Below are 14,253 nucleotides of genomic sequence, written 5' to 3' on the forward strand. Positions count from 1 at the left end.
TGGGTAACTTCTGTCTCTGCCTTATTGGGGGACTTCAACTTGCCAGAAATTAACTGGGAGCATCACACAGCTGGTACAATCTGGATCAGAAGACTCCTAAAAAATCTGAATGACAACTTTATGGAACAGGTCCTAAGGGAGCCGACTCAGAAAGATGCCCTCCTTGATCTGCTGCTTGTCAACAGAATGGATCTCATGAGCGAAGTGGAGATTGGTGGCCGTCTTGGCCACAGCAACCACGAAGCAATTGAGTTTAAAATCTTTGTTGACAGGAGGAAAAGTGCCAGCAAAACCTCAACTCTGGACATGAGGAGAGCAGACTTCAGGCTGCTCAGGGAACTAGTGAATAAGGTCCCCCGGAAAAATGTTTTTGCAGGTGCTGGGGTCCATCAGTGCTGGTCACTTTTCAAACATCACCTCCTAAGGGCACAGGAGAAGGCAATTCCCAAATGTTGGAAGTCAAGCAGGTGAGGCAGAAGGCTGGCTTGGCTGAGCAGGGATCTTCTCTTGGAAATAAGGCAAAAAAGGAAGCTGTATGCCCAGTGGAAGCAAGGTCAGGTGACATGGGGAGAATACAGAGATCCTGCTTGCCACTTGTATTAGGGAAGGCTGAAAACATACCGAATCTTGAAACCATGACACTGTTAAAAGCTTAACGAAACCCAATATTTATTACCAAGAGGTGGCCAACAAAACGAACAAACCCAAAAGGGAGGAAGGAGGAGAGAAAAAAGCCCCCAGCATGACCTCCCCAGTTACCCAGCTGTTGCCCATAAAGTTATCTTACCGACCTAACATGCCTATAATTACCCATAGCAGAAGCTGCATCCTTGGAGAGTCAGTAAGTTCACAAACTGGCAGGCGTCCCCGCCAAAAACAATGTTGTCCTTGAGGTAAAGCTAGCTAGCTCCCAAGAAAGCGCTATCTACTTTTATACAATTAACTGAGTGACCACAACCTCCCAGGTGCGGCCAGCACCGCCCAGCCCGAGGCCCTCAGTCCCACCTCCCGGTTATGCAAGTAATATCTCTTCTGCGCACACGTGGCTTTCCCTGCGCCTGCGTACTTGTGCTGGTTTAAAGGTAAACCAGCAGGGGAAATGAACTCAACTCAAAAGAGAGATTATAAGTCAGAATAACAATTTAATAAAATAATACAATAAGTACGATTATACAGACAAACAATTGATTTTAACCCACAAACCCCAAATATATAACCCAGCACCCTGGGGCATGAACAGAGTGGTGTTCTTTGGCCCCCCTGAGTCCAAAGTAAAAGGAGAGGGGAAAACCTGTTGGTGAGAGTGCTGTTGCAGTCTGGTCAAGAGTGGTGATTGCAGTCTGGCTGAAAAGTGGTGGTTGCAGTCCAGTTGAGAGTGGTGGTCTGCAGTCTGGTTGAGAGCGGTGGTCTGCAGTTGAGAGCGGTGATCTGCAGTCTTCCTCTGGATCCCATGAGTGGTTAAAAAAGTCCCAAGACTCCAAGATTATATATCCTCCAGTTCAGGCAGGAATGCTCAGTACCTCCCTCAGGGCAGGGGGTTCCTTAATGGGTGTGAGGACAAGAGCAACCTTCTATCTCGCAGGCCTCTTAGCACCTAGTTTATAGCCTGAGGAGTCAGGCTCTATGTGCAGATGGTGTAAATGGTTCATTGATAACAGTTTCTGGGAAATGGCATGGAAGGCTATAGAATACACAGTTTTGGTTTACACCCATCCAGTGATGAACTGGTCCCAGTTGTTCTAACTAGGACAGTACTGCACCTGGGGGAGGGTCTTTCTTAATTGAGTCAGTGGGTTTACTTCATCCTCCTCCTCCTCAATCTCTCCTTCAAGCGACCTTGGAGGGCAATTAGCCAATCACAGAACACCAATTAAAATAGTTTATACATAAGTTCTCCCTCCAAGGACGAATTCACTGTTTTATCAGTGAACTTGGCAGGGAGAATATAAACTACTACAGTTGGCTGGGGCCAAACACAGACCAAAAGTATCAGCATAAATTCACCCTGCTACACCACTGTAGGGCAAAAATTCGTACAGCCAAAGCTCAACTGGAGTTGAAGCTGCCAGAAATGTGGGGGAAAATAAAAACAGTTTTTTCAAATATACCAATGGCAATATGCAGTATAGAAATATCATTGGCCCATTAGAGGATAAGGATGGTCACCTTGCAAACAGGGACAGAGACAAGGCAGATGTGTTTAATGCTTTCTTTGCCTCTGTCTTCAACACGGATGGTGGGCCAAGGGGGTCTCAGTGCCCTGAGCTGCAGGACCATGACTGCGAGAATGATCCACTCCATGTTGACCCTGAAATTGTGCGGGATATGCTGCTCCAGTTGGATCCCTACAAATCTATGGGGCCTGATGGGGTTCATACCAGAATCCTCAAAGAGCTGCTGATGTGTCATAGGTTTACTTGTTCTAAAAATCGAAGCAGAAATTTTCCTTTCCCCTGTCCTGCTGTAAAAGAAGGATGTTGAACAAGGGAGGGGGAAGGGGTAATTGACTATACAAAAGAACTAGCTGGCAGACCTGCATTCCAGGCTGATGGCCCTTCCAAAACTGTAGGGAGGGGGGAGGAGTTTTTCTCCTCCTCTCCTTGCAAACAGGGGGCACTTCATTTTTTTTTGCCTTAACGGGGGCAAGATGTGTGCTGGAAAATCTCTGAGGCCATTTTGCTCTCGACCTGGTCATCTGGCTGTTCTCCGGCCTTGTCTTGCCTACGGTCTGCTCTGTCGTCAGCCAGACCTGCTCAGATTTCATCATAGAGTTTGTGCTCGGTGAGGAAAGGGGGGAGTCCTGACCACAGCCAGCCACAGACATTGTGAGTTTTGTGGGAAAGAAACCGCCCGCCTTTCCCCTTTTTCCCCTTCTCCTCCTCGGTGGGGGGGGAGATCTCCATTTCGGCTTCTCCCGTGATCCAGGGCCTCACACAACGACCGCCAGAGCCAACAGCGCCAACCAACACTGAGCGCTGCAGGCTCTGCTCCTCCAATGATCCAACAGCGCTCCTGCCAACCGTGATTAGAATTGTGCTAGAGGACAGAGAAGTATCAAACTGTTTCCTTTTTGAGGGGGACTTTTGGGTACAGGATTATTGTTTAGTTGTTTTTGTGTTCTGTTACTGTTTTTGCGAATACACATATATTCTTTAATAAAGGGTTGTTATTTCTTCTTTTTTCCATACTTCCTCGATTGAAGCCTCTTAATTTCGGATTTACAATTGCTGAGAGAGAGGAGTTTGGTCTACCTCATAAATCATCCTCCTTAGCAAAACACTTCAGTCTCCTTAAACTGAGACATGATGTCATCACAAAACCTCTCTCATTGATTTTTGAGCAGTCTTGGGAATTCAGAGAGATACTACTTGACTGGAAGGTGGCGAACGTTGTCCCAATTTTCAAGAAGGGCAAGGAGGACCCTGGAAAGTACAGGCCTGTCAGTCTTCAGTGCCTGGTAAAGTTATGGAGAAGATTATTCTGGGAGGTATTGAAAACACCTGAAGGACAATGCAGTCACTGGTCACAGCCATCACAGCTTCACAAGTCCTGCATATCACACCTGATTTCCTTTTATGACAAGGTAACCCACCTGGTTGATCAAGGGAAGCCAGTTGATGTAACCTTTTTGGATTTCAGTAAAGCTTTCGATCCTGTCTCCCCCAGGATCCTTCTGGACAAACTGTTCAGCCCACAGCTGGATAAACACATCATGTGGTGGGTGAGCAATTGGCTCATGGGTCAAGCAAAGAGGGTAATAGTGACTGGGGTGACATCAGACTGGCAACCTGTCACTAGTGGGGTTCCACAGGGCTCCATTTAGGCCCTGTGCTCTTCAACATTTTCATAAATTACTTGGATGCAGGACTGAAAGGGATACTAAGCAAGTTTGCAGATGACACAAAACTCTGAGGAGCTGTCAACTCCCTCAAAGGCGGGAGGCCCAGCAGAGAGACCTCGACAAATCAGAGGACTGGGCAATCACCAATCATATGAAGTTCAACCATGGCAAGTGTTGGATTCTGCACCTGGGATGGGGCAACCCTGGATGTATGGACAGACTGGGGAATGAGAGGCTGGAAAGCAGTGCCATGGAAAGGGACCCGGGGGTCCTGGTTGACAGCAAGTTGAATATGAGTCAGCAGTGTGCCCTGGCAGCCAGGAGGGCCAACTGTGTCCTGGGGGGCATCAGGCAAAGCATCGCCAGCCAGGCAAGGGAGGGGATTATCCCGCTCTACTCTGCACTGGGGCAGCCTCACCTTGAATATTGTGTGCAGTTTTGGTCTTTGCAATATAAGAAAGATATTAAGATATTAGAGAGTGTCCAAAGGAGGGCAACAAAGATGGTGAAGGGCCTTGAGGGGAAGCCGTATGAGGAGCAGCTGAGGTCACTTGGTCTATTCAGCCTGGAGGAGACCTCATCTCAGTCTACAACTTCCTCATGAGGGGAAGAGGAGAGGAAGACACTGATCTCTTCCCTGTGGTGACCAGTGACAGACCCTGAGGGAATGGCCTGAAGTTGTGTCAGGGGAGACTTAGGTTGGATATTAGAAAATGGTTCTTCGCTCAAAGGCTCCTTGGATGCTGGAATAGGCTCCCCAGGAAAGTGGTCACAGCATCAAGCCTGAGAGTTCAGGAAGCATTTGGATGATATTCTTGGGCACACAGTGTGACTCTTGGGAATGGGTGGAGGGCTAGGAGTTGGACTTGGTGATCCTTGTGGGTCCCTTCCAACTCAGCATATTCTGTGTTTCTGTGAATAACAAATCTCCAGTCCCTTCATGCCCGGCAGTATGCATGCTCCAGACTTGGCAGTTTCTTTTTACCCAAACAATGACCCAGTGAATAGGCAATACTTTTGCAGGCCTTTCAGAGCCACAAAACAGTGAATCTTGGCTAAGACTGGGAATTCCTCTTAAGCAATTTCCTCCCAGATCAGCACTTAGAGAGATTGGTCAAGTTACCATCTTTGCGATAAATTCTGACTCTTCATGCTAGGGCACAACAGTCCATAGTGCCAACATTCCATTTCTCTTGCAGGCAAGTTCTTTTGAGTAACACATATAACCCTCTTTTAAAATTCAGCACAAAGATAATGGCCCTTTTCAAGGTGGAGGTGCTATCAAAGGAAAAGTCAATTAAGGGATTATTTTTAATTAATTGCTTCAGCGCATACTGCAGCCTTAAGCCCCTAATGGTTTTTATTTTTCTAATACTTGTAAGTTTTATAAGTAGTGGAAGTAGACTCTAAAAGCAGCATCCCTCCCTTCCTCCCTTATCCCTTTCCCTCTAGCACCCTTGTTTACACATTCCTTAACCCTCTTATCCCATTCTATGCTCCCTATATCACCCCTACCCCTGAATACAGCAGAAATGTTTAGTCTTTTGTCAAGGCAAGGCCTAGATTGTTGGCAGAACAGCATATCAGGGCCTAAACCACAGAACACGGTCAAAAACTGGGTGACTATGTACCTTTGTGCTCTGATGAAGATGGGATGAACAGAGGGTCCCAAAAAGCCCCCAGACCCATTTTCAGGGGGTGGACCCGGGGCGGTCCAGAGTAAAGGCCACAGGGTGGACACATCTGGGATTGGATGGATGATATTATAAAATGTAACATCTCAGGCATGACGGGCGTGCGTGTCTTGTAACATCTTTGCCTTGGCATAATAAACCCTTTCTTATCTCACCCCTAATTAACTGCTCCGGGAGATTTTTTCAGCACCTAACTCCCACGGCAACAATACCATCAACAATTTGTGTGTGTAAATACATGTATTTTCAGGAATCCCATGCTTCCCTGAAGTAAAACATATACAAAAGGTGACATTTTCTGGATAAGACAATTTATTTTAACAAATACATGTATCTTTATGATGAACTGGAGGCTGCAACAGCTGCTCTCTTGGGCTTTGGCGTGGTTCCCTCACGGAATCCATTCCTGCAAGTAGAAATATGGTTACTACTTTTTGAAAGGGTGACTTCTGCTCCAAGTTATTTTCTAACAAGTAATGTTTCAGATCAGGTTCAGCAGCTTTTTTCAGCTTCTCTCAGTAATGCACTGAAATCACTACAGAGTTCATATGTTTGGACATTTTTAATAAGAAACATAATTGACAAGCTGTTTTGAATAAGCAATATGGTTTTCTCTTCTGCTGAAGTAAATTTGACTTCTTCAAACAGGAAGATTTCAGTAACTGAGTAAACACTGCAAGACTGAATTTGATACAGCACACCCACTGAAGGCATGCCTTACTTTATGGTCCTACTAAGCAATTCAGCAAAAAATTTCACATTTGTTAGTATTGAAGTGCAAGTCAATTTCTTACAGAAATCAGACCCAAGCTTGCTTTTGGATATGACATTTCTACTTCAGCAACACTTGGTGGAAATCAGGCTGCAGTTGCACATTGTAAGGTATTTTCTGGATGCTTCTGGGAAAGACTGTGCTCACCAAAAAACTCCTGATGAATGAATCCCTCAACTACACCTAGGTCCTGGACTTAAAAGACTCCTACTTTTCACTATAAAATCCAATATACATTTTTAGGAAAAGACCCTTGAATTGCTTGGTATTTTTCATCCATCTTTCTGATATATTAGGCCAAAAGTTACAGAGCTGTGCTTTAGAACATGGAGGTCATACAAAAAGAAATTCTTAGCAAGTTTAACAGTAGAGTACCTTTTAAGTACAACTCAAAGCTTTATAACACATTTTAGAAACCTCTAACTCAGAATCTGATGTTAGTTACTGCTAATTGAACTCCAAATTAAAGAGCAACCAATAAAGTATTTAAATTATTAACTTTTTTGTGGGCAAGAGGAGATTAGAATGCATTTCAAGAATTGCATGTCATAAAAATACAACTTCAGTGCAACCAGCAATTTCAGACTCCCCCAAAGAGGTAATGCTACACAAAGCATACCTTTTCAAATGTGGGTGTTTTATTACAATACCCTCTGTGTTCTGTACTATCTACATTTAACAGAAACATCAGAGCTTGCTATACATCCTATGTATTAAAAATGAGTGAGCTTTTTATAATTGGCAGCATATTCATCTGAAGATATAAGGCATAATTTATTTCCACAATATATTTAAAAAGAAACACCATACCTCATCAAGTGTACTAAATAAGTGTTAACTTTGAATGATGAATTTTATAATTCAGTGAAATCCATGCAAGATTTCAGATTACACTGGTTTGTAATATTGTACCTGAATCGACGGTAGACCCTTTTCAGGTGTCTCATGCGACCAGTACCAGTGGTGTTGCGTCGTTTAGCCTTTGCACTCCAGTTATCTAGAACACAGGAGTTACTATTACTCATCTGCAATAAATAATTAGTTGCACAGTACATTTGAATAGCACAACTATTCAATCCGACAGAAGCAAAAAAAAAAAGCAATTATTAATATAGTTAAATCTGTGTAATTTCAAAAAAAGCTCCAAACACTGCAAGATGTATTCTTGCCTGGTTGGAAAAAAGCCAGACTATTGAAGACAACAAAGAAACAAAAGTTTTTAAATTCAACTCTGTTACTTACACTTTCTCTTACGCTTAGCAGGGTAACCACATTTCCCACAGGTAGATTTCTGCAGATGGTATGCCTTGGACCCACATCGACGACACAAGGTGTGTGTCTTATTTCGTCTCTTACCAAACGATGATGTACCCTTCGTCTGAGAAATATTTCAAGACATTGCACATTGTATCACTATCATTCAAAAGTCATATAACTGAAAACATAGGCTTCTTTAAAAAACACTCACAAATTCACAAAGCCCAGTAAACATGGCAGAGGCACACTGAACTCTGAAACACCAACTCCTTACACCTCTTTGCCATTCCTATACCCCTGCCCAGTGCTGAAATAAAACGAAGCCACCGAGTGGTTATCTCCAACTAGTTTCTCATCTCCCCCAAATTTATCGGTGATAAACAGTAAAGTGCTTTTCCCCGAGGGAAGGTATTCTCACAGATCAACCGAACACTCACAAGAGGCTTTAGCAACCAAACCCCCTCTTGCTTTGGCAACCAAACCCCCTTATCTGAAAAGCTGCCCCATCCCTGGGGAGAGCGCTAGCCCGGCCAGGCTCGCAACAAGCAGGGAGACCCCGAAGGAGATCCCGCGGTAGCACGGCCCCATATCCCATCGCTGCCTCTTCGCCCAGGACCAGACGCCCCGCGCCCCCACACGGGCCAGGAACGGGGTCCACCGCCAGGCCCTCAGGCTCAGCTCCCAGCATCGTCTCCCCGCAGCGCCGAGCCGCCGCTGAGTCCGGCCGCAGCAGGGCACAAGGCCTCCCCACGCCCCAGACGAGGCCCGCGGCCCCGCGGAGGCCGGCATGGCGGCGGATGAGAACAGATACCCCGCACCCGGGCCCCAGTGCTCACCATCTTCTCCGGGCGCCAGCACCAAAGAGGCTGCACCCCGCCCCGCTTCCGCTATAGTCCGGCAAGCGCTTCCGGGGGAGCACTGGGAGTGTCCAGTTGGGCACGGCGGAGGGATCCGATCCGGTGGCCCGGCTGGATAGGCCTGGCCTGGCTCGGCTCGGCACGGCAGAGAGCGAGTGCTCTCTTTGATTGGCCTCATCTCAAATTGTGTTTAGGAGCCCCTCCGTGTGATGGCCCCTTCCCGCCGGGTCCAGCCTGCTGGGACATACGGAGTCCCTGAAAGCCTTGATGTCCTGGGTGAGACCCTCGGGGGCCAGACTCCATAAGCTCCCCAGTGACACTACCTAAAAACCGGTGTTTATTAGGGCATCACAATGTGTCCTAGGCTATGGTGCGACTGGGCCTGGAAATAATGATTAAGGGGTATCTATGCGTAGATATGTCAAGAAAACATTTAACACACCTAAGTTGCCTTACTGGTACATAATTTTTAACTCTAATGCGTCTTCTCTGTGATAGTGCCTATGCTGCTATTCACAGGTGCCTATAGTTCCACTTCAGGCTGCAGAATCAAGTCCTGGCCCTATTTCTACATCAAGTGAAACCTATTTTCATGCCTGAAATTCAGGGATGGGATATTCATGGCTGTAATACATACTTTCAAAGTGAATTGCCTTAAAAGATAGGCAGCCCCTACTGCACTCTTTGTCAGTGTGTCCCCCCCAAGCTCTGAACACGCAAGGTGACAGTCTGCCTAAAGCATCTCAATGGACATCATTAATGCAAAATTGGTTTTTATTCAGAAGCATCATTTAAATTCTTACATTCCAACCTACCATGCATCTTCAGTAGACTCACAATCTATAGGCAATTTTATCTAAGAAAAGTTAATTTTGGAGAAATAATATGTACAGAGAAAACTTGAAGAAATTTGTGTTTAACTTATCACCAGTTCAACACTTGTCTCAAAGTCAGAAATTGATGATAAAATCATTTTATTTAACTCTGATTGTATAGTTATATAACCTTATCTAACAGCTCTTGATAAAAGTATGTATTTATCTGACAGGTTTTGGTTTACTGAAGCTGACTAAAAATGTAGTTATTCCAAAATGTCTGGGCCTGCCACAAGCCGGAAAACTGAGGAACTCTTGCACAATGAATGTGTGGACAGTTGAACCCTTGTAACATGGAGCTCATCCAGAAAAAGGCATCATCCCATGGCATAATCTCCAAAGCAATTAAGCTGTGTCCAGCTGCTGCATTTTCACTCCTGGACAAACCAGTCTTGTATGGTTGTCTCAATATTAATTTATCCTCACTTGTTTTCTAAGCGTGGCCTCTCACTGAATTCCTTTGGTGCTGATTTGTATGCTGGGAGGCTTTTGACTTCTAAGGGTAAGGGATGGGGAGAAAAACTTTTACTTCAGCTGCATTGTTCCAGATGCACAAAGGTGTGGCCCAGGCTGTTCACTCATCTCTTTCATTTTGGTTGGCAATTTCTATCCCTGGAATAACACCTAAGGCAGAGGTCTTTGTTCACATTCCTTTTACCTCACCTGAAAATCCAGGAATTTAGTCCATCCATGATCCCGCTGTATTTAAAGGAGAGAGATAAATACTGCCAAAGGGTAAATCATGCCATCTTAAATTAGGTGTCTAAAATAGGCTGGATAAATCATCCTTGCGAGGAACCCTTCTCCTTCCATAAATTCTAACAGGAGCTTAGACAGCCCTCTTAGGCTAGGCACATAGATGGCTGAAGTTAGGTAAAATTAATTTTGCCCTGACTGACAATGAAAATATTTTTATAGCAATTCTGTCTTTCTTGCCAAAAATCAAAAGCAAAACCTCTGTGTTCTATGGATGAAATGCCATACAGAAAAAACTTCCCAATTAAGTCAAAGTATAAATACATCCTACAGGCTGGACTGGGTCTTATTTCTCCCAGCAACCTTGCTGTGTGCCTTTTAACTAGTGCCTCCTTTCCTCTTCCTTTCTTGTTAGATCTCAAAGATCTGGAAGATGCTGTGAAGACATTGGACAGATGCCATGGCAACAGCCTCCAAAGGAAGTATGTTGGTTTGTCTACCTGCAAGGATATGCTGCCAGAGGAATTATTCTTGTCCTATGTGGGATAAAAATAATCTTGTTCATTTACATGTCTTCAAACCTGTTAGGAAAGAAAGATTTTTTTTTTATATCATCATGAAATCGTCTTTAGTATTCAGGAGCACTGGATACTTCTAGGGTAGGTGTGGTGGGTTGACCTTGGCTGGACACCAGGTGCCCACCCAGCCACTCTATTACTCCCCTTCTCAGATGGAAAAGGGGAGAGAGAATAAGATGGAAAATGACTTGTGAGTTGGGAAAAGGCAGTTTATTAAGGCAAAAGCAAAGCAAGAGCTTGCACGCACAAAAGCAAAGCGAAAAATAACAAGGTTTATTCTCTACTTCCTATGAGTTACGATGGCTGGTCACTTTCCTGAGAAGCAGGGCTTCAGCACATGTAATGGTTTCTCAGCAGGAAGCCATTGGAAACAATGAATGCCCCCCCTCCTGCTCCTTTCCTTAGCTTTTATATCTGAGCTGACGTCATATGGTCTGGAATACAGTCAGTTTGGGTCAGCTGGCCTACTTGGGTCCCCTCCCAGGATCTTGCCCTCAACTGAGGAAGGAATGTTACAGTGCTGGTGCTGTGCTCAGCAGTAGCCAAAACACCGGTATGTTATCAACACCCTTCTAGCTGCCAATGCAAAGCACAGCACTGTGAGGGCTACTGTGGGGAAATGAACACCATCTTAGCCAGACCCAATACAGTAGGTAATGGGCAGAGATGTGGCTGATCCAGTAAAATCCCAGAAGCTCTTAGCTGCAGTACAGGTCATGGGTCACTGCCAATAATGAACTCCAGCTTACTCAAAACACACAGACTCATGTACTAGCAACTGCTCAATGGTACCAGCTAAATTCAGCACTGGCTAATTCACCCTTCTGCTTCAATGTATAGGAAGTAGTCCAAACTATTTAGAAGGCGACACATCTGGATTTCAGGACTGTCTTTTCAATGTAGGAAACAGCAGTCTGTCACTGCAGCCTGTGTCCCTGTGGTGGTTTGACCCTGGCTGGCTGCCAGGCACCCACCAAAGCCACTCTATCACTCCCCTCTGCAACTGGACAGGGGAGAGAAAATATAACAAAAGGCTCATGAGTTAAGGACAGGGAGAGATCACTCAGCAATTACCATCATGGGCAAAACAGACTCAACTTCAGGATATATAATTGAATTTATTACCAATCAGAATCAGAGTAGGATAATGAGAAGTAAAACAAATCTTAGAAACACCTTCCCCCCACCCCTCCCTCCTGGGCATAACTTTATTCCTGAGACTCTACCTCCTCCCCCCAAGTGGCACAGGGAGACAGGGAATGGGGGTTATGGTCAGTTCACATGTTGTTTCTGCTTCTGCTTCCTCCTCAGGGAGAGGAGTCCTTCCCCTGCTCCAACATGGGGTCCCTCTCACGGGAGACAGTCCTCCACGAACTTCTCCAATGCAAGTTCTTCCCATGGGCTTCAGTTCTTCACACACAAACCAAATACAGTCCCATTGCAGCTTCTGCCCAGCACTTTTGGTCCAGCCAGGTCCGGTGATGGGAGAAACTCTTTGTTATGCCAGCAAAAATGTGATCCTATTAAGCATCTCGATCAGGGTTTATTGCATACTGTGGAAGCGGGTGCCTTTCTGTATCCCCTAGCACCATGGTCTGCTGACTGTCCTAACTGGTTGGGGTTGAAAAATGGAAGCAAAATGCAACACTGGACATGTCCATCCATTTTTTTCTTCTATCCCTCTGGGGTACAAGCCCCTCTGCCTCAAGTTGACCCTATCCAAGGCCCATGGACCTTCCTGACCTTCTTGTTTGTCCTAGTTAGGACAACTGAGACCAGTTCATCATGGTATGGGTGTAACCCAAAACTGTGTATTCTATAGCCTTCCATGCCATTTCCCAGAAACTGTTGTCAACAGACTATTCGCACCCTCTGCCCATAGAGCCTGACTCCTCAGGCTATAAACTAGGTGTTAAGAGGCCTGTGAGATAGGAGGATGCTCTTGTCCTCACACCCTTTGTGGAACTCCCCGCCCTGAGGGAAGCACTGAACATTACTGCCTGAACTGGAGGATATATAATCTTGGAGTCTTGGAACATTTTTAACCACTCTGTGGGATCCAGAGAAAGACTGCAACAGCTCTTCCCTCAGCATCTCACTGCAATCACCACTTTTGACCAGACTGCAACAGCTCTTCCCCCAGCATCTCACTGCAATCACCACTTTTGACCAGACTGCAACTGCTCTCCCACCAGCAGGTTCTTCCCCTCTCCCTTTACTTTGGACTCAAGTGGGGCCCAAGGAACACCACTTTGTTCATGCCCCAGGGTACTGGGTTATACATTTGGGTTTTGTGGGTTAAGACCAATTGTTTGTTTGTATGATTGTACTTACTGTATTATTTTAGTAAATTGTTATTCTGACTTATAATCTCTCCTTTGAGTTGAGTTCATTTCCCCTGCTGGTTAACTCTAAACCAGCACATTTTTGGTGCCCAACGTCGGGCAGAGAGAGAGAAGTCAGAATCACAATTTCATTTTAAGCATTTGTCTATTTGGATATAGAAACTCCCTGATCACCATGTTGTTTGATGCATTCACATGGATGTTGTATTTGAGCCTGTTCATATTTCCACAGATGGGGTATTATTTGCCTGTTTTGATGCTCTCTTTAAGACCAGGGAGAGGGATCCAAATTGCTCTATTAGTATATTATGTTTATGTCATTCTAACATCAGAAGCAATGAGTTTCATTGTAAATGTGTATTCAGTCCTGTTTGCCTGTCCTGGTTTGGGTTGCTACCTCTGGGGCCTCATTAAAAATCGTACCCAGCCCTTTGGGGGAACAGGGGGGGATGGTTGTTTCCAGCCTCTCACCTCCTTCTTCCCCTTCAGACCTGCTACAACAGTTTTTGAAAATATTGAGTTCCCTTTTGATGTTAAGGACAGCATAATGTTATTGTTGGTGTTGCTTTGTCTGCTCTGTACTGTGTACACCATGTTTAGGGTCAGAACAGGGCCTTCTAGGGAGATTGTTTGGACACCTGCCCTGGGAGCAGATAATGCTGAGTGGCACGGGAAGTGGGAGGACATCAGCCAGTATTTGGAGAAATTTTCTCCTCCGATGATCTGGAAATTCACCCCTGAACAACTGCAGGATCCTGTTAGCATGATAAGACTGGTGAAGGGAAAATGCTCTGGCAGCTCCAGAGATGGCCAGCTCACAGCAACCTGCTGGGCCCTGGCCACTGCCTACCGGACACTACTTGACATGGTACAGCACTGTCAGGGGGAGAAGAGAAGGACCAAATCTGCAGGCACCACGTCCACCCAAACCACAGCTGAGTCAGAGGGAGAAAGAAATAAACCAACCGGCACCGTGTCCACACAAACCATCGAGGAGCCAGAAGAACAACCAAAACCAATAGCAGTCGCCCCTGTCCAGAAAAGGAAATCAAAGACTAAATCAGTCCGTATAGCAAATGATGATGAAGAGGCAGGACCTTCACATCCACCGGAGGAGACAGGGCCAGAAATAATCACTCGGTCCCTATCCCTGGGTGAGCTACGTGAGCTCCGGAGAGAGTTCACATGACAGGCGAATGAGTCCATTCTGACCTGGCTGCTCCGAATCTGGGATGCCGCAGCTAAGGATACAATCCTATATGGGAGTGAAGCCAGACAGCTGGGATCCCTGTCTCGAGATGTAGTCATTGATCAGGGGATTGGAAGGAGGCAGGAAAC

The 14,253-nt window shown here is 45.5% G+C and overlaps 1 protein-coding gene and 1 non-coding gene across 2 annotated transcripts; both read right to left on the bottom strand.

The window, feature by feature from the left end:
* Positions 1-5,824: 5,824 nt before the first annotated feature.
* Positions 5,825-8,446, bottom strand: LOC135404404 (large ribosomal subunit protein eL37). The gene is made up of 4 exons (XM_064639125.1): positions 8,401-8,446; positions 7,550-7,685; positions 7,220-7,304; positions 5,825-5,941 (listed from the first exon to the last, which is right to left on the bottom strand). Exons 1-4 carry the CDS (start codon positions 8,401-8,403, stop codon positions 5,872-5,874), a joined length of 294 nt encoding a protein of 97 aa, XP_064495195.1. The 5' UTR covers positions 8,404-8,446; the 3' UTR covers positions 5,825-5,871.
* Positions 6,043-6,123, bottom strand: LOC135406511 (small nucleolar RNA SNORD72). Its single transcript, XR_010426309.1, has one exon. It is a non-coding gene; the product is annotated as a small nucleolar RNA SNORD72 (small nucleolar RNA).
* Positions 8,447-14,253: the final 5,807 nt, after the last annotated feature.

Source organism: Pseudopipra pipra, chromosome W, assembly GCF_036250125.1.
Source record: "Pseudopipra pipra isolate bDixPip1 chromosome W, bDixPip1.hap1, whole genome shotgun sequence".
In the NCBI taxonomy this organism is placed as follows: Eukaryota; Metazoa; Chordata; class Aves; order Passeriformes; family Pipridae; genus Pseudopipra; species Pseudopipra pipra.